Source organism: Podarcis tiliguerta, assembly GCF_965153285.1.
Source record: "Podarcis tiliguerta genome assembly, chromosome: 1".
NCBI lineage: Eukaryota > Metazoa > Chordata > Lepidosauria > Squamata > Lacertidae > Podarcis > Podarcis tiliguerta.
The window spans coordinates 120,047,270-120,068,028 of NC_139534.1; the positions used below are offsets into that span (position 1 = coordinate 120,047,270).

General features: G+C 42.7%; 1 protein-coding gene across 4 annotated transcripts in view; it reads left to right on the plus strand.

Moving 5' to 3' along the window:
- Positions 1-18,437, plus strand: part of TRAF3 (TNF receptor associated factor 3) — an 89,646-nt gene extending 71,209 nt beyond the window's left edge. For all 4 annotated transcript variants that reach the window (XM_083437053.1, XM_083437055.1, XM_083437054.1 and 1 more), the window contains 4 exons: positions 2,217-2,309; positions 7,223-7,363; positions 8,184-8,358; positions 11,585-18,437. In XM_083437053.1, coding sequence (XP_083293179.1) covers positions 2,217-2,309; positions 7,223-7,363; positions 8,184-8,358; positions 11,585-12,156 — 981 coding nt within the window. In that variant the 3' untranslated portion in view covers positions 12,157-18,437. The remainder of the gene's footprint in view (positions 1-2,216; positions 2,310-7,222; positions 7,364-8,183; positions 8,359-11,584) is intronic.
- Positions 18,438-20,759: the final 2,322 nt, after the last annotated feature.

Below are 20,759 nucleotides of genomic sequence, written 5' to 3' on the forward strand. Positions count from 1 at the left end.
ATTCTATGAGAAAAATCAATTGATGGGTAGTTGTACAACCGTGCAAATCTAATTGGGCTGGAAGCTTCCTAATTGGCAGGTGCCGTAACAGCCACTGGGCAAGCTGGTTGAATGCTTAATTAGCAGATTGTGTGGAGGCACCTCTACCTCTGGGGACCTATGGTGGAAGAACTCTTGCTTATAAGGCCAGCAATAATAATAATAATAATAATAATAATAATAATAATAATAATAATTTTTTATTTATACCCCGCCCTCCCCAGCCAAGGCCGGGCTCAGAGCGGCTTACAAGCAATAATAAAAACAAGATGAATGATTACAACATAAAAACAAAAGTAAAATACAACATTAAAATAATGGAACATTAAAATATTAAAATGTAGCCTCATCACAGGAGGAGAAGGAAAAGAAAAAAAAAAGAGGGGAAGGGGATCAAGTTGATTCCAAGCCAAAGGTCAGGCAGAACAACTCTGTCTTACAGGCCCTGCGGAAATAAATCAGATCCTGCAGGGCCCTGGTCTCATGAGGCAGAGCGTTCCACCAGGCCGGAGCCAGAGTTGAAAAGGCCCTGGCTCTGGTTGAAGCCAATCTAACTTCCTTAGGGCCTGGGACCACTAGGGTGTTGTTATTTATGGACCTTGAGGCTCTCCGTGGGGCATACCAGGAGAGGCGGTCCCGTAGGTACAAGGGTCCTAGGCCGTGAAGGGCTTTAAAGGTCAAAAGCAGCACCTTAAATCTGACCCTGTACTCCACCGGGAGCCAGTGCAGCTTGAAAAGCACTGGGTGAATATGCTCCCATGGCAGAGACCCCGTGAGGAGCCTCGCTGCAGCATTCTGTACCCGCTGGAGTTTCTGGGACAGCTTCAAGGGCAGCCCCGCGTAGAGTGAATTACAGTAGTCAAGCCTGGAGATGACCGTCGCATGGATCACTGTGGCCAGGACACAGGTTAGTTAGTGGAAGGACAGGTTAGTAGAGGAAGCAGCTGAGCGATCCAGGACTCACCTTAACAAACACTGTAGAAAAATAGGGTTCCTGCCCCTTTGTTCGTCCCCTCAATGTACTGTTTAAATGAAATAAATAGGGATATTTTTTCCCACTGGCAAGGTTTGGTGGATTGAGCCTTTACCTTTTGAAGGCTGTTGTGTTTGTGTGTGTGTTTTGGTGCTTACACAAATGGTTCTGAAATGCATTTTAAAACAAAAACCTCTTTGCATGGTAGTTTTAAAGCCACGCAGGAGGGGTTTTGGGTGGGGCTCCAGCACCCCTGAATGGAAGGTGAATTCAGGCTGTGTTTGCACATCATGCTAAGCCACAGATTACAGTGAAGCGCATGAGCAGGAATGAGCTGCAGCAAGGCTTGGGCTCATGCGCTCCCCATGCCAGGAGGAGTTCAGAAGCTTTTGCTTCTGCAGTTACTGAATCTGGCAGGCAAACTGCAGATACTATTAACCATGGCCAAGAAACTGATACTGATGAATTGGAAGAATGGAGATACAATTCCCCTTAATCAATGATTGACAACGTGAGATTGGCAACATATGGACAAGCAGCTTATAGACGCAGACTTTCTTTGGATAGATACAGTGACATTTGGAATGCGTTTACACAGAATATATTAGGTTATTGACAATTATATGTGTATTAGGATAACAAGGATATACTCATCTGTATATTAATGTGTGGTAATGTAACAGTATTTTTCCATTCTCACTTCTTTTCTTACCCTGTTTTTTTATAAAAGAAATTCTCTTCATAAAATATTAATTTAAAAAACACACACCCTATGGTTAGGTTAAAGTAGCAGCCCCTCATGGCCGTGGTACTACAAAGCCCATCAGCCCTGGCAGTATGACCAGTGGGCAAGGATGATGGGAGTTGTAGTCCAGGAGCATCCAGAGGGCATCAGGTTGGGGGAGGCTGCCTTACAACAACCTAGCTTCAACACCTAGGCCATGAAAAGGAGGAGCCCACAAGCTCAAGGCTCCCTGTGGCGCATTGTTTGCTTGTGCACCTTGCACCAACCTATGGTTTAGCAGGATGTGCAAATGCAGTCTCTGTGTTGTGTGTCTTTATTATTATTATTAAAGCAGGTTTGTTGCAATAATATGCCTGATAAATGCATCATGGGTCAAACCTATGGTGGGTGGGTTGGTGCTACGTTGAATGCAGGGTTGGCTAAGAAATGAAGTTGGCTAAATCATGTTCTTTGTCACAGGGAACAAACCAGCAAGTTAAAGCACATGAAGCCACCTCAGCAGTGCAGCATGTAGACTTATTGAAAGAATGGAGTAATTGTCTAGAAAATAAGGTACATCTCCTCCTCACCTTATCTGCATTACTCTTATGTTTTATGCGTCTAGCAGGGATACCATTGTGGGAGTTTGGAACAGCAGCTGAAATACTTCTCAGTTTCCAAAAGCAATGAATTGTGTAGCTGCAGGATTTTTGTTCTTAAGGTTTGAAAAACAAGAAGTCTTCCAAAGAGGTTTTCATTAACTGGTAGAATGTGCATAATATAGATAGGTAAACTTTCTATATTATAGATAGGTTTCACTCCCAACTGGTTAATTATAATCCCCCCCCCCCCAAATTGGGCTGCCTTACGAAGACAGGCAAGTAAGAAAAACCTACGCTATTAAAACCTGCATCGCTGCTTGATTTTAAGGTTGTTTTTAATGTGGGCATTTCCAGCAGCTCAGCGTAGAGCGAGAGGCCATAACTCAGTATTAGACCCCTCATACTTTACAGGCACAAGATGTCAGCTTCCATTCTGTGGCATCTCAGTTTTAAAGGGTCTTGCCTGGGTAGACTTGGCAGGCGTAGCCAATGTGGTGCCTTCGAGAATGTTGAACTACAACTCCCATCATCCCTAGCCAGCATGCTCAATCTTCAAGGATGATGGGAGTTGTAGTCTCACAACATCTGGAAAGTACTACGAAGGGTTACACTTGAATCAGTGCACCCGTGTCTCTCTTTCGTTGCAGAAAATGTTTTTTCCCCCTTCTTGGCATAAGAACCCCCTCTTCTTCTTCTTCTTCTTCTTCTTCTTCTTCTTCTTCTTCTTCTTCTTCTTCTATACCACCCTTCATCTGTAGATCTTTGGGCGATTCACAGCATAAAAAGACAAGATAAAAACACAAAATGCATAATAAGAACAAGAATAAGAACAAAACAGGGGACGCGGGTGGCGCTGTGGGATAAACCACAGAGCCTAGGACTTGCCGATCAGAAGGTCAGCGGTTCAAATCCCTGCGACGGGGTGAGCTCCCGTTGCTCAGTCCCTGCTCCTGCCAACCTAGCAATTCGAAAGCACGTCAAAGTGCAAGTAGATAAATAGGTACCGCTCTGGCGGGAACGTAAACGGTATTTCCGTGTGCTCACCAGAAGTGGCTTAGTCATGCTGGCCACATGACCTGGAAGCTGTACGCCGGCTCCCTAGGCCAATAAAGCGAGATGAGCGCCGCAACCCCAGAGTCGGCCACGACTGGACCTAATGGTCAGGGGTCCCTTTACCTTTATAAGAACAAAACAAACCAATAACCCCTCCCCCACTAGATAGTTTAATATACATGTCTCTGTGTGTGTTGGTTTTTGTTAATTTGGTTAAATAATAAAATGGAGAATTCCCTGGATGCCTAGATCTAGGTTTGAAATAGCCACGGGTGTTGCTCTAAGTTGATTCATTTTTCTACTTAGGGACTGATATGTAGTTTAGTTCACATTTATTGCTGCCATCTCCAAAGCCCCAAGAGCAAAAGAAAAAAAACAACAACCCCTGATTGGCCTGCTCCCTTTTCGCATGTCACTGTGTTCATGGTGCAAACAAAGCTCTGGAGTGGAGTTGTGTGGGGAAATGGACTCCTGACTTAATTCAATGCAAACTGATCAGGTATTCAGAAAACGGAAGTCCCATATCTGGTTTAAGATGTGAGAGGTTTGGTTGGCGGGACTAGTAAGTTAAAATTTAAAACTTCCAAATCAGCATAAGTAAGTTGAACAATTATAAATCGTTAGCAATCAAAGGAGAAAACACACACACACTGGAATAAAATTACGTACGATTGTTCTGTAGGGTTGTTTCATGTCTTGTTTGTTTATTTGTGAGATTTCTATCCTGCCTACATAAAAGGCTGGTTTGACAGATTAAAAAAAAACAAAAAAAAACAGCCATCCTCAGCAGTCCCGTTATCAAAGAATCTTTTCTTTTTGCTCTTATTTTTGCTTTGCTGAGCTGTAATCTGTGCAGCAGACTTCAAAAGCCATTTCCTTTCCCTGGGGAACCATGGGAACTGTAGTTCTGTGAGCATGCCTAAAGATCTTTTAAAAAGGTCTCAATGTCCTTGTTTAGTCGTTCAGTCGTGTCCGACTCTTCGTGACCCCATGGACCAGAGCACACCAGGCACTCCTGTCTTCCACTGCCTCCCGCAGTTTGGTCAAACTCATGTTATTAGCTTCGAGAACACTGTCCCACCATCTCGTCCTCTGTCGTCCCCTTCTCCTTGTGCCCTCCATCTTTCCCAGCAGCAGGGTCTTTTCCAGGGAGCCTTCTCATGAGGTGGCCAAAGTATTGGAGCCTCAGCTTCACGATCTGTCCTTCCAGTGAGCACTCAGGGCTGATTTCCTTCAGAATGGATAGGTTTGATCTTCTTGCAGACCATGGGACTCTCAAGAGTCTCCTCCAGCACCATAATTCAAAAGCATCAATTCTTCAGCGATCAGCCTACTTTATGGTACAGCTCTCCTTACTAAACTGCAATTCCCATGATTTTTCCGAGGAAGCCACAACTGTTAAACTGATACCAAACTGCCATCTTACATAGCTATACCCTGAGTAGCATATTAGAAAAGATTGGGGGGGGGGGCAACCATTTTCACTCAAAAAGGCTCTCTCGAAAGACCCAGCAGTACCTCTGAGTAGTATCTATAATCCTCAGATGCAGTTATACAGTTGGTACTTCAGACTGGCACTGATTTTACCATTTTGTTTTGTTGAAGTTGTCTTCGCACAGCTGGAGAAGAGTTGCCAGATTAGTCCTCACTTAGAAAATTTCCCAAAGTAGGATGGCAACCCCTCCCCTGTTTTACAAGACGGAAACTTTTTTCACAAAGGATCTCGCAACTAGCGATCCAAATTCAAATTTTGAACCCCTCGCCCCCTCTCTAATAAAACCTATTAGCTGATGAAAGAGATTTTATTCTTTTAGCCCGAGGCAATAGTGATAAGCATTTTATCAAATCTGGTACAAGCTGAGAAGTTTGCTCATTTGTGGTTGGGTTTCTAAAAATAGCCTTCTGAAATAATCAGGGAATTTAGTGCGCCAATGTATTAGACAGCTTGTCCAGTGCGAAATAGCTGGAATATAACTGGCAAATGCCACAAGATTTTTGGGTTTGGGGGGAGTTGTTTTGGTGCGGAAGAGGAACCTGAAAAATGATGTTTTTCTTCAGATGTTTACCAAGAAAACCCCCTTGTCAGCCCTTTGAGCAGGGGTCAGCAAACCTTTTCAGCAGGGGGCCGGTCCATTGTCCCTCAGACCTTTTTGGGGGGGCAAACTATTTTTTTGGGGGGGGAGTGAACGAATTCCTATGCCCCACAAATAACCCAGAGGTGAATTTTAAATAAAAGGACACATTCTACTCATGTAAAAACACGCTGATTTCCGGACTGTCCGTGGGCCGGATTTAGAAGGCGATTGGGCCGGATCCGGCCCCTGGGCCTTAGTTTGCCTACCCATGCCTTTGAGGATGGCAAAGGTCTGTTCCCTTCTCAGATGTCAAAAGAAAACCAGCATGTATTATGCCCTCATCTCTCCTACTACTCTTAACAAATCTGGCTCTAGTGTTTGTTTTGGTTTTTTAGCCCCTAGGCTTGGGTATGTGTGTTGGCATGGTGAGTGCGCTTAACTGCGATGTCTCAGAGGAATCTGGGCTGAATGCTCAAATCACTCATAGATTCAGGAACCAACAGGAAAGCCAAGAGCAGATTGAGGACTGAAATCCTAGGGGGACAAACTATCCTTGAGTTATGCCATCTCAGTGGGCCGACTAATCTGCCTGTCAAATCTCCCACCTCCTTAGTATTTCTGCATCTTAAAAGCACCTGCTTCCTGCTCATACACAAGTTCATTTTGGGGGCAGGAAGAAAGAAGCAATTTTTTTTTGTCTTGGCAAGGAAGTGTGGCTTTATTGCGAAATGAAGGACAACCAGTTTTATAAAGAGTTTGACCCCTCTTGTGTTAGAAAACCCGGATGCTTTCATCCTTATCAATACTGGCACAGGTGTGCTTTTACTGTAACTGATAGGCAGCATTGTGTCAGAAACATTTGAGAAACCTTCCCTACTTTTTTAAGATGGATCACAAGTGGTGGTCCTAGGCAGTCTGTGGTGGTATTTCAGGTACATAAATACCCTCTCTAGCTGTTTCTTTTTTGGCCGATTTGCTGATGAATGCTAAATGCAATCTTCACATTTTGCCAGGACGAGAGGGCAGGGTTCCAGGTGCGAGATGGTTGAAGGGAAGAAAAGCACTGATGAATAGAGCAAAGATCCTCACAGTGACTGAAAAATGATAGTCAGCTGTTCTTTGTGGTTCCAGCACAGTCTAGTAGGTGCGCTAAGTATTTTCCGACAACAAAGCACAAGCTGATTTCTTTTAGATTATATCATCAGTGCACACCCCTGTTCTTTCATATTACTCCCTAAGTATGTATCTTTCATTCATGGAAATCATTACAGGCTGGTTTTGACTTGTGTCCTTTACTGAAGAACCATTCAAATATGATTCTTAAAGCAGCCACAGCCTATTTCTTTTTAGACACCAAGTGGGGTGAAGCAGTTTTAATCATCCTATTTTCTATTTTCCTTTTCGGTCACCATTTTCTTCTGTAAGTCTTTCTACTGGCCTGTCTATTGTAAAGGACTTAGATGCCCAGTATGGATTGGCCTCAGTTTCCTTATCTCCAGAAATCAAAGCCTTGGGAACGACCAACTAAATAAGTGAAACTTGCTTAGAAGTTAAGAGTTATGACCACTATTGTACTCCTCCTTTTAATCCAGGAGGAAGAAGAAGAAATATGCTTTCAGCAAGGGCTAGAAAATACACGAAACACAGTGAAGATATATTTTATTTGGAATGCTCCTCCTTGTTTGTGAGAGATGGCTGGTTCTTTTTGTGTACGTGTGGTGGGAGTAATTGTAGATTATTCTCCCCCCCCCTCCAGGTGGCCATGCTCCAGAATGAAAGTTTGGAAAAGAACAAGAGTATACAAACTTTACATAATCAGATTTGTAGCTTTGAAATAGAAATTGAGAGACAGAAGGAAATGCTGCGGAGTAATGAGTCCAAAATACATCACTTACAGGTAAGTTATTGATTTCTTCCCGTGCTTGAGCAGAGCATGGTGAGCATTTTTCTGCTCTTTGCCTTCCTCTTTGCAGAGCAAAGTATGACAATTCAGGCCGTAGTCCTATATACACTTTCCTAGGAATAAAGTCCAGTCGAACACGTCTGTTGCCATTTACTTTGCTGATGGGAGGTTTTGCTTCTGCACATGAGTCTGGCAAACCGCTCTGAGCTGAAGCATTCCTTCCTCACCCACCCTAGAATGTTTAGTTCACATTGAGTTCATGAAACATCGTACCCTGACCTGTTCTTAATGCATGGTTGACCACATTTATGGAATGTGATAGTTATGCTCTTTTAAGTTTTGCTATATCAATCACTAGTAATAGTTTAATAAGGAGATTTTCATACCTATCCAATTCTGTGTTCCCTTTCCCAACCTTTAATCTATTGATGATTAATGCCTATATGCAACCCTTGCATATGATTTGTGTTAACCAATCAGCAACAAGCACATATGTGGCAATGCTGTAATATTCAATAAAAGGGAGTCCCCGGGACATGCTCGGCAGATGCCTCCCATATGACACTTGTCACTCACCTGTCGTTTATTTCAACCCAACACTTTGCTGCCGCGAAGGCTTATTGGGGTGGGTTGTACTAGCGTTCAAGACAATCCATGCACGTTTATTTACTTTAAATGCTTGCATCATAGCAGTTCCCGCATCCTCCTTCAGTAATAGCGAGTCTTCCTGTATTCCCTCGTCTGTTGTTTCCTTTGGAGGTTTCCTTTTAAATATTAATTTTTTAAAGAAACGATTTATTCTTTTCATTCAAAGCGAGTGATAGACAGCCAAGCTGAGAAGCTGAAAGAACTGGACAAAGAAATCCGTCCCTTCCGACAGAACTGGGAGGAGGCAGACAGCATGAAGAGCAGCGTCGAGTCTCTCCAGAACAGAGTGACTGAGCTGGAAAGCGTCGATAAGAATGCAGGGCAAGGAAATAGGAATGCAGGTAAAAAATATTTTTTTTTTTAAAAAAAAAACTGAGCACAAAGCCAGCAAAGAACTTGTCTGGCAGATCCTGTCAAAATAACTAATAAGGTGCATTCTGAAATGGAATTCCTGCTGGGGATGTTTCCCTCTGAAGACAAGCAATAACTGCAAACCTTGTAGTTTCTTGAGAGCTGTCTGCTTAATAGCCATCTCAGAGGTTCATCCCCATTGTGTCTGTGCTACAGCACCAATTGAGGGCCTTAGCCTATGCGATTCCCTTGCCAAGCCATGTGGCTGTCAGAGAAAACCAGGCTATGCAGTTTTGTTGTGTGGCCCAACCCCTTAATAACGAACATTATGAGTCCTCTTTATACCTTGCCTTTGACACCTGAAATTTTGTGTTTCCAGGGCCCACCTTATTCCTTTGGTTGTAACCCACTTTAACTCTCTTTAATCTTGAATTTTAAGTTGTTGCGACCTGCCGGTGAAGGGTGGGTGATAACTTTGATGGTAATAACAACTTTTAGATGCTCCTCATACAGACATTAGTACCTCTCAAACAAGTTGCTGGTATGCTTTTTCAGCCACTGTGATGGAAAAAGCATAATCAGTATGCAAAAGCATTATCAGTTTTCAGAAACGTCCTCCCCCAATCCTTAATAGTCTCCCCATTTATAATCTGTGGCTGCTTTTACTGTAGGGCTTACAGTCTTTTATGTGTAGTTCAGAGTGATGTTTCATCTGAGCATCACCATGATAAAACAAAGGAGGCCGTTGCCTTATTCTGTGAACAAAGTAATCAAAACCACAAATTAGCAATATGACGCAGGCCTTTCTTAGCGGCTTACCCTATACGGTTTGGTTCAAACGCGAATCAGCAAGAAAAAAAAACTTTTATGAAGAATAAGCCTTCTGTTAATGCACCTTGCTTGGGCTGTTGTGTAAATATGCAGTCCATTCATTGCTGAACAGTAGTATATCGATCTGTAACTCAGTGCTCAGGTTGGGGTGTTGTGCCTGATGGCGACAGGTGGAATTTCACCAGCGCACAGGTCGCTTTCCCCCTTGCCACCTGAAGGGGGGAGGGCACAATGGGGCACAGCCATTTAGACTTATGTTGCTGGAGACCATGAATTTTGAAAATTGATTCTGGAGTCCCATAGAGCAGGTCTCTTATTCAGTTGAGAGCACAGAGAATATATACAGGCATTAAGCATATAACTTCTCCTTCTCTGAGTTGATTGCTATAGTACCTCTGGTATACCTTTGAATCACAGTTGCTGTATGTTGCGAGCAAGGAAGTGTTTTTCTGCTCCTATTTTGCTTGTGGGCTTCCCATCTGGTTGGCCGCTGTCGGAGCAGGATGCTATGTAAGCCTTCAGTCTGAACCAGCAAGCCCCTTTTTATGTTCTTACGTTGTTAAAATACCAACAATTCTACTAGCTGTCTACCAGTTCCACCTGGTACGCAGGCTAAGACCCTATCTGCACACAGACTGTCTTGCCAGAGTGGTGCATGCTCTAGTTATCTCCTGCTTGAACTACTGCAATGCGCTCTACGTGGGGCTACCTTTGAAGGTGACCCGGAAACTGCAATTAATCCAGAATGCGGCAGCTAGACTGGGAGTGGCCGCTGGGACCACATAACACCGGTCCTGAGAGATCTGCATTGGCTCCCAGTACATTTCTGAGCACAATTCAAAGTGTTGGTGCTGACCTTTAAAGCCCTAAACAGCCTCGGCCCAGTATACCTGAAGGAGCATCTCCACCCCCATTGTTTAGCCCAGACACTGAGATCCAGCGCCGAGGGCCTTCTGGCAGTTTCTTCATTGCGAGAAGTGAGGTTACAGGGAACCAGGCAGAGGGCCTTCTCAGTAGTGGCGCCCGCCCTGTGGAACGCCCTCCCTTCAGATGTGAAGGAAATAAGCAGCTATCCTATCTTTAAAAGACATCTGAAGGCAGCCCTGTTTAGGGAAGTTTTTAATATTTAATGCTGTATTGTTTTTAACACTCGACTGGGAGCCGCCCAGAGTGGCTGGGGAAACTCAGGCAGATGGGCGGGGTATAAATAATAAATTATTATATTATTACTAACAAGTACTAGTAGTGGCAAGTGGGGTGGGATGTTGCCTACCTGGCTTCCTAATGCCCAGGTCGTTGCTAGTAACCAAGACGGGCAAGGCAGTGGAGAGGTTGGGGCAGGTGCCGCAGGGAAGGGGATGAGCTGTTCCTGCTGCTGTGTCCACACTTTGCTGACCTCTCCACTGCCTCGCCCCTCTTTCCTTGGTTCCCAGCAGCCACCACTGGGTTGGGAAGCCAGGTAAGACATCCCACCACACCCAGTTCTGCCTGCTGTGGATGCTACTGTGCACCTTTCTTTAACACTTAGTCAAAATTGCAAGGTTTTTCCTTCTTTTTTTGCAACTTTCACAGAGCAAAATGTCACAGTGAAAGCGCTGTGGACTAAGCATTAATTAGAAACTGGCAGTGAGGTGTGCCTTGTCTTAAGGCTGTGTTTTGGGTCATGTTGTCAAAGTATTGCTTTCTTTCCTTGCATTTTTGTTGCTGATAACATTTCATATAACACTCATATATAGATGACGGGAAAGATTAGATATCTAAGAGACCAAAAGTTTACAGAAAACTGGGGAAAATTTATTAAATATCTGGAGAATATAAGTGATGGTCAAATAACGCTAGAAGGTTTTAAAAGAGCACTGTGAATATGCAAGAGACATTGTCAAAAAGAATGAGAGGGGAAAAGATATAATTAATGACAATGATAAAAAGGAAATGCGGAAATTAATAATGGTTACGAAAGATTTACGGAAAAGCTGAAGGAAGTCCAAAAAGAAAGATTCGGAAAATTGAAATGTGAAATGTGAAAATAATATATGTTATGTTTTGTTTTGTTTGTTATGTTTTGTTGTGTTTTTGTAAATTAATAAAAATTATTTATATATAAAAAAAGATAACATTTCATATTGAGCTTTTTACATCTTTTTTGTACTTGGAATACATCTGTCTGCACGAGCAGTAATGTAATGTAGTGTGTGTGTGTGTGTGTGTGTGTGTGTGTGTGTGTAGGCTAACTGCTGAGATCCATCACATTACATTGTTCCCGTTGTGTTTTCAGGTCCCAAAGGAAAAAGTAGCCCAATATCGTTTTTAAAAACTGACCTGAAACTCCCCCCGAATAAATGTTTTTCCTTGACAATGTTTGGGTTTTCTCTCTTTTCCTTCCAGGTCTGCTAGAATCCCAATTATCTAGGCATGATCAGATGCTGAGCGTCCACGACATCCGATTGGCTGATATGGATCTCCGCTTTCAAGTTTTGGAAACGGCCAGCTACAATGGAATATTGATCTGGAAAATCCGAGATTATAAACGTCGGAAGCAAGAGGCGGTGATGGGGAAGACGTTGTCCTTATACAGCCAGCCTTTTTATACGGGGTACTTCGGCTATAAGATGTGTGCCAGAGTTTATCTCAACGGAGACGGCATGGGCAAAGGGACGCACCTGTCCTTGTTCTTTGTCATCATGCGGGGAGAGTACGACGCTTTGCTTCCGTGGCCCTTCAAGCAAAAAGTCACCCTTATGCTGATGGATCAAGGACCTTCCAGGCGCCATTTAGGGGATGCTTTCAAACCAGACCCCAACAGCAGTAGTTTCAAGAAGCCCACCGGAGAAATGAATATTGCTTCTGGCTGCCCAGTCTTCGTTGCACAGACTGTTCTAGAAAACGGAACATATATTAAAGATGATACTATTTTTATTAAAGTCATAGTGGATACATCAGACCTACCAGACCCCTGACGTATAGCAGAGAGGCAGATTCAACAGAAGACAACTCCATTGGGGGCTCTTTTTTATATCTACCTGTCTTCAATAAGAGGTCCCTAAAGCTCAGAGGGGACCACCTTGTGTTATCAGAAGGAAGCATTTGGAGGCATAAATTTGCTTAAGGGGTCCAATGGCAAACGTAGCAACCCATTAAGAAGTCATACCATGGTATATTTTCTAATTAAAACTAATAGGAACACTTCGAGTTCTGACAAGTCACTTAATCCTCACGAGGACAAACGATTACAGTCAGAAAACCTTTTCGTAATTTATTGGTAATCTCTAATCGGTTGGAAGGGGGGGGAAAAGACAAAATATCCTGTGCTGGAAAAGACATGAAACTTTTATTCCTTTTTAACTAGAAAACAAAAGTAAAAGTTCACATGTGGGTTAGCTAGAAACTGTCAGCATGTTAAGTTAAAAAAGAAGAAGAAGAAATTATGAAGTAACATTGCAGTTAAAAGATATTATTACTTTGAAAATCGATAAGTGCAATCCTGTCTGAAATACAGTATATTGTTTATTTTTAAGGCCTCTCCTGGTCTCTGTTTTAAAATAATTACTTTGCCAGAAGACCTCGACAGAATGTCCAGATCTTCTTGAAAGTGTCTAAATCAGAGTCATATTTTTGTTTAGAGTTCTATTAATTGCTACAGAAAAAAAAAGCATTTTATTTTAAAACTGTTGATAGACTGATATTTCTTGGAAGAAAAAAAAAAGATCAAATGCAGGTTATCACTTGTGATATGAAAAGAAACTATTCAACTACAGCTGTTATTTCTCTTTAGAAATGTAAACCTAACAATATATGTCGTAGTTAATGACACTATTTCAAAATTAAGAAAAAATAATCACTCATGGATGCTGTGCATCATTATCAGATTTATAATTTTCACCCTAAAATAGGGCATTTGTTGAACTTTGGAGTTCTAAACGGAATCCTGTATGTTTTTAAAGTTCTGCCTCATGCGCTCAGACCAAGCTCTATAAAAATATATCTATATATCTATATATAATCTATTTTTTTGCTAAAGCATAAATGTGCAACATATTTTTGGTGTTTGAGAAGGGGGCATAGTGCTGAGTAATACCTATATAGGAAACCTGCTAATTGTTCCTCTGCTTGGGAATTAACCGCATCTTGCAGAGGACAATCCGTTAGGAGAAAGCAGTGTCTTAAATGGAAAAACGGTGGCTTGCATGCAATTCATGTGCCTTAGCTGTAATGTGCTGCTTTATAGCTCATAGCTTTGTATTCAGATTTTAAGTTCAGATTCCTGAAATGGTCTTTTTTTTTTTTAACTGGACTTTAGGCATAATGTGCTGACTGGTCTGTAAAAACCCACACCAATATTTTTCGCAAGATACGGAAACAGAAGCCAAACAGCTGCGCTTCTGACTTAACCAGATATTCCATCCGTTCAGTGTTGTGGAATACTACTTCTTCAGGTGCTATATATATATATTTGGTGCACGCTGCTCCTATGGAGCCAGGACTTCTGACAGCGCCCCTGTTTCCAAGGAGAGCAGCTGTTCAATGATGCCATGCTCCTAGGTAGCAGAGCTAACATCCTTTCAAACTGGCTCGGTTTCAGAATTTGCAAGGGGATGTATTCAGGGGGGTTGGTTTTCTGGCGGGTGCGACATGCATCCCTGCAGGGAAAACCCACAGGACCCTGCTATTATAAACTACTACCTGAGCCTTTACCAGGAAGCATCTTTCCCAGCCTTCGAATCATGCTGATTGCAACCCACAGAACTTGTTTTTAATAGTCCCTTGTGCGACTAGTAAGTCTAATGGCATCGCTTGACCTGTACTACACCAACCATGTGGGTGCTGCTTTTTAATTGCATGGGTGGCTGTGTAACACTTAAGAGTGCTCCCCCTGGACGGAGCTGACGTGCACGTGGGCAGAGGGATCGTGGCCCCCGTTTTCCTAACCAGTCAATTGTTGTAGCCACTCAACCTTTCCGCTTCGGTCGGGTCTTATAGCCAGAGTTCCATGTCTAGGGCTCAGTTGAAACCTCACGTCATTGTAGTTAAGTTCCTTGCTCTTGCCATTGTCTTTTATGGCTGTGCCTTTTCACTCAGTGCCTGCCAAAGGCTCCCCCCCCCCCCTTTTTCGTTCTGTTAACAAATATATACGTACCGTGCATGCCGAGTGATCCTCGTGGGGCTATTTTATTTTTATTTTTTCCCAGGCACCTGCTTAAGTACTGCCTGCTGCCTGGCAGCCAAAGCATTCAGTAGCAACCTGTCTTCCTCTTCTTGCCTTCCATGGTTCAAAGTACTGTATTTTTCTCTTATGGTACTAACTTAGCTGTGTCCGCTGGTGCAAACTGACGTGAGAAAGGCAAGCGTTAAAATCCTAGCTCTGACACGAAAGGAAGACTTCTCCTGCCGAAGAGACAACCTGGCGCAGTTTTACGCAGGCCGGTGTAAACCCATAACCTTCTGCTTTAGAGGAAAGTGTTAAGTTGGCTTGTGGTACTCTTTTAATAGTCATGAATGTAGGCAGCTGAGCTTTTGTATATGCATTACAGAATTTTACTGAAAACAGGATTCCCTAGTGGAAATGTCCAAAGGGCTCACCCTCCTCATTGCTATTACGTCATGGGCATTTTACGAGCGCGGTCTTCTACGAACAGTTTATGTCCTGTTTGAATATGATACTGCTAGAGGACGACCCAGACCCCATGCAGTGCAGAATTCCTTTCAAAACATCTCTTTCTTTTTGAAACCCTAGAAAATGTGAACAGAGTAGAAGTCAGTGCAGTCTCTCTTTTCCCCCGAGTCCACAGAAGTCTAATTTTCAGCTTGTAAACTCTCTGACGTGCTTACAGTTCTATGTTTTCGCTCTCTGAAGTCAACTCTCTGACGTGCTTACAGTTCTACGTTTTCGCTTTATGGTGTTTAAATTAAGTCAACAGCTTCCCGAAGCATAAATCTCGTTGGGCCGTATCCTGATTGGGACCTCGGCATTTAAATGTCACTACATTTAAAGAAGGCCAAACGTCAGAGTAAATACAGCACCAGCTATGACACTGGTTGCTATAATTATTTCCCCTCCATCGTGACGTGGATTTTTTACTTTCTTTCTGCCATCCTCGTTATATCAAATGCTCCTCATATAACTAATAGTGCAGATTCTCTCCACTGTTATAAAGCAATCCCTCCCGCAACCCTGCAAGAAAAGAGGTAGCTTGGACTACCAAAAGGGTTGGGTGGGATTTTGACCTTCAAACATGGTGCTGCTTACAAAAGACATGACTCTTCGGACTCCCTTTTCCACATCACAACTTTCTTTGTCACTCACTTCAAGCCAAGTGCATTTTTTGGGCTGTGCCTTTTGGCAAAATCATGTTCAGCTCAGGATACTGGTCACTCATCTTAGGTGAAGTATGCTGTCTGCCATGTTGTAAGTAGGTTATATATCACAATACAGTGGTACCTTGGTTTATGAGCTTAATCCGTTCCAGAAGTCTGTTCTTAAACCAAAGCGTTCTTAAACCAAGGCGTGCTTTCCCATAGCAGTGGAGGACTCAAATTACAAATGGAACACACTCAACAGGAAGCGGAACATGTGTGGTATAGTCATTAAGAGCGGTAGACTCGTAATCTGGTGAACTGGGTTTGCTTCCCCGCTCCTCCACCTGCAGCTGCTGGGTGACCTTGGGCTAGTCACACGTCTTTGAAGTCTCTCAGCCCCACTCGCCTCACAGAGTGTTTGTTGTGGGGGAGGAAGGGAAAGGAGGATGTTAGCCGCTTTGAGACTCCTTCGGGTAGTGATAAAGCGGGATATCAAATCCAAACTGCTTCCTAATTGCTGCTTCTTCTGCTTCCAAGGCAAAATTCACAAACCAAAACACCTACTTCTGGGTTTGCAGCATTCTTAATCCAAGTTGTTCATAAACTAAGCTGTTCTTAAACCCAAGGTACCACTGTACTTGATATTTATTAAAGATGTACGCCCAAGTACTTGCTGGCTCATAGAATATACCTTGATTGGCCCACTTTTTCTGATGAACAACTGCAGTAAATTTGGCTGGCCTGCCACACAGGACAATTGTTTGGGGAGGAAGCAGTTCCCTGAAATTAAGATAACCTTACTCTCTGAAGATGCAGCCTTCAAATAAGATTAGGGTTTGCACTATTGATTAAGGTCTTTATTTTTCCTTTTAAATTTTTTTTTTAACTTTCCTCAAATTTTCAGAATTATTTTATTTACATTTGTAGCCTATCTCAAATGCTCAGGTAGGTAAAAAAAAAAAGTGTCATAAAAACACAAGTTAAATAAAAGGAATATAGCAAGCAATTACCCCATTCTGATTGCAAAAGCCAGCCCCAGTTTAAAGGTCTTAAAATAGCTCGAAAAGATGCTCAAATGTCAGGGTCCTACGGTTTCGGGAGGGAGCACAACCCAAAATCACACTTCTCCCTTCATGGCCTTGTAGGGCCAATTTGGTGGTGTATAGATCATTCATTAGTTGATTAGTGTCACCCTTCTGCACTCCTGTGAAAACCCCACAATTGCACTGGTGCTGCATAACTAGCTTTTTGTGTTGCAACATGAGGGTATATAGAACTCAGTGTTGAAAATACAGTTCTGGCCACTGACTGCTTAAGAAAGCACAGTCCCAAATGCTGCTGTTCTTTATCTCCCCATTCTACGTTTCAAAGCAGCTTTTGTTTCCTACCTTCTACAAAGCACTTTAGACTGCCGCATCAAACAATTTTTGCACCACATGCGTCCGCCCTGTTTCCTATTTTCTTCTTTTTAAAGTCTCAGATCCAAACAGGAGTAAACTGTTCCGGTGCCTGAAGATCAACGTGTGATCTTCCTGCATGACTGTATTCGCATTGCTTTTCTGTTGATTTCGTTTCAGCTGCTGTCTACGACACAATTATTGAGTAAGATGCGAGCGGCTAAAATGCAGCATTGACTTTCAGCCTTGTACTGTAACTTTCATTGTTCTTGAGAAGAATGTAGAATAGGAAGAAAAGAAGTGGAGATATGGCTCTACAAGCGATGGAATGTAATAGATCTCTTAAAACTTTAAAAGTGAGGTGCACTCTCTGTTCCTTTATAAAAGCTGCGTTTCCTTACGCCTTGGGAGAAGGGAAACTCAAAGATGTGGAATGTTTATGTTTTGCCATACTAATCTTTGTCAAAATTCAAATAGAGATTTGGTGTAATGATTGGGATTGTATTGCTCAAAGTACAGTGGTACCTCTGGTTGCGAACGCCACCCGTTCCGGAGGCCTGTTTGCAACATGAAAAGAGCGCAACTCGCAGCAGCGCGTCTGCGCACGCGCAGGTTGCGATTCGGAAGTGACATCATGTTGCGCTTCTGCGCATGCGCGAGCGGCAAAACCCGGAAGTAACCCTTTCCGGTACTTCCGGGTCACCCTTGACGTAACCTGAAAGGACGTAACCTGAAGCAAACGTAACATGAGGTATGACTGTACTATCAATTTCTCCTGCTTATAAAGCTTTGAGTGGGCTTTTTCTCTCTCTAAAACCTCACCTGTTTATATCTCTTTTTCATCGTGCTGAACAGGCATTTCGCTGACAAACCAGCCTCTTTAGAAATACTGATTGGTGCATGCAAAGGCTGGCCTAGAGCAGTCACTACAGGAGATGTTTTCTGCACCTCGATGACACAAGTTCCAATCTCCTGTAGTCTTGATGCCTTCATTTATGCAAACTATGCAAATGTATAAAGAGGTGGGCAGGTTTTAAGAAGAAAAACAACAACAACTTGGTAATTTTTTTTCCAGGTCTGGACCTAAAGGCATGTAGCCATGCCGGAATTCTTCTAAGCACATACTCCCAATAGCTGCTCCCAACTGTTCTCTAAAGTCCCTTAATAGGGAGAGAAGCAGTAGCTGGGAGGAAGAGCACATGTTTGACATGCAAAAGGTCCTAGATAAAATCCCTGGCATCTCCACCTCAAAGGACCAGGTATCTGATGATTTCAAAGGCCTCTCCTGGAGACCCAGGGGGGCTCATGCAAATCACAATAGCCAGGTGGACAGAAACAAAATAGTCTGACCTGGTCATAAAGAAGTTCCTTCCTTTTGTCCCTTGTACACAAAAAAAGGGGGTGATGGGGAGAATTAGCTCCTGTGCACAGCCAGGGCTGTCCTCTTGAAATGTTTTTGTGCCAAATCCAAGAAGAGTTTTAAAACCAGTTCCCACTGGGGGTGGGGGAACTGTAGTTCTGTGAAATAATCCCACGAAAGAAACCTTAAAATTGGTGCCGCACAAACCCTAATGTAATAGATCATAGCCTTGGTTTGCTACTAATCATGTGTTCTGTTTCGGTTTTTTCCAAGGCAAAAGACAAGCTTTAATCTCACAGAAATTTGTCCTTTTCTAGTAGCTCAATTACCTTCCACCTCCTCCCTTTGCCTCGAATGTTAGGGGCTCACAGATGTAAGTAATAGTTTTGGGCAACGAAAGCCCAGAACATAAAAGATCAGCTTTGGCTGATGTGAAGTAGCAGCCTGCTTGCTTCTTGGAAACATCCATATCTGAGAGCCTCTGGAGGGGCCATAGGGTCAAGCTAGAAACTGACCATAGAACTCAGCAGACCGAAATGGAATACGGGGACAGGAGGGAGAAAACAATAAGTAAATTGGCAGTGTGAGAATGTCTACCAGCTTCCACAGTTAACTGTTTAGTACTCTTCACTGTTATAAATCCAAAAACAATTACAAGCCAATGAACCTGGGATTTCAAGTCTGTTTAAAATAACAGCTCTTGGTGCTTGGTGCATCTTTCATCTGTGCACTGCTTTACAAAATGTCAGTCAAGCCTCAAAAAATGAATAAATATAGAATTGCTTATTTATGTAGAAATTGAATGTTGCACAGAGGAAAAGCTGGTGTTGGTGCTATATGGTAAACACCAGCTCTTACTTCCTTGTGCTGCTTTCAGGCCACTGAAACATCCTTTTTGATCTCTAACCCATAAAGAAGGGGTATTGGGGGGGGGAGGAGGGGGGACAAGGAACCTGTTTTACGGATTGCAAAGTCTATAACTGACATATCGGCTGTCATGCTTTGGGAATGTATTTGTGATGTGGTGACTCGGCTGTCCATGTTCCAGTGTCCCTTTTTACTCTTCAGAGCTCATGAGATTAACGAGAAGCTTAGCATAACATATTCCCACTTGTGCCCAGTAATAAACGATAACCTGTGTCTTGGTTTTATAAAAAAAAAAAAAAATCTTCTGATACAGCAATTTATGTTCTTTGTTTTAGAGGATTCAGTTTTTAAGGGCTTTATTGGACAAGGAAAACTCAAAATATTTTTAAGTGCATGACTTAATTCTGGTTCTGTCACCTTTTCCACTGTGAATACTTTAATTATGTACTTTAAACAAAAATAAAATACTGAGGGCTTTACTATTACTTCCTGCCTTTTAATCCAACGTAACATTCTTGCATCTGCAGCATGGCTACTGAAATGTATTCCCAAGGAATGTGTATATGCTATCCATGCACTTACTTGTTATATAACTTGCTCATAACTTACATGTGCATACTGAGGAGTGTGATGTTCCATTCTCCTCTTGTAGAATTACTGGCCCGTTCTGACAGTGTTTTCCAAGTACCGTATTTTTTGCTCTATAAGACTCACTTTTTCCCACCTAAAAAGTAAGGGGAAATGTGTGTGCGTCTTATGGAGCGAATGCAGGCTGAGCAGCTATCCCAGAAGCCAGAACAGCAAGAGGGATTGCTGCTTTCACTGCGCAGCGATCCCTCTTGCTGTTCTGGCTTCTGAGATTCAGAATATTTTTTTTCTTGTTTTTCTCCTCCAAAAACTAGGTGCGTCTTGTGGTCTGGTGCGTCTTATAGAGCGAAAAATACGGTACGCACCCAAGAGAATGATTAATTCAGGAGCCATCCTTCAGATGCAAAATATTACGTTGGAACCGATCCCTAGACTTTATTGAGACCTGTGCCAGATGTAGGAATAAATACGTTAATGGGTGCTGATGAGGGGGCATCCTTCATTGTTTCGAAGCAATGATACACCACAAAAGGGATCTGTTTCATCCTAAATTACCTTCTGACAGATTGGCAAGACTATGTAGCTTTTTTGTCTTCCACTCCACAGTTTTAAGCCCTGATCCTAAACATTTGTTTGCACTTCTGGCATTACGCTGAGCGTGACTTGCGGGACCAGCTATCAGGAGACCATATTCCAAGCGAGGATCGGCAAGGTTTATCGAAGCTTAGGATCAGGCAGTGAGAGTCAATATTCAATAATTTTAATTATTATTAATGGGGAATTCATTCATTCACTTTTAATATTTGTAAGCATGCAGCTTTGAACTGGAATCCCATAATGCTTTTGGAGTTAAGATTGGGATTCCCTGCCTAACTCTGCTGATTAGATTTCATCCATCCCACCCGCCATGTAAGGGACTGAAAAGTCGTCCTTAAGAACAAAACTTATTAACTGCAGTGGCTAGTTCTGCGAGGACTTTAAACTTCTTACAAAAGGCAGTGCTGCCTGCAGATTGCTTGGTAAACTGGTTTATATATAGAGAGAGAGATTAAAC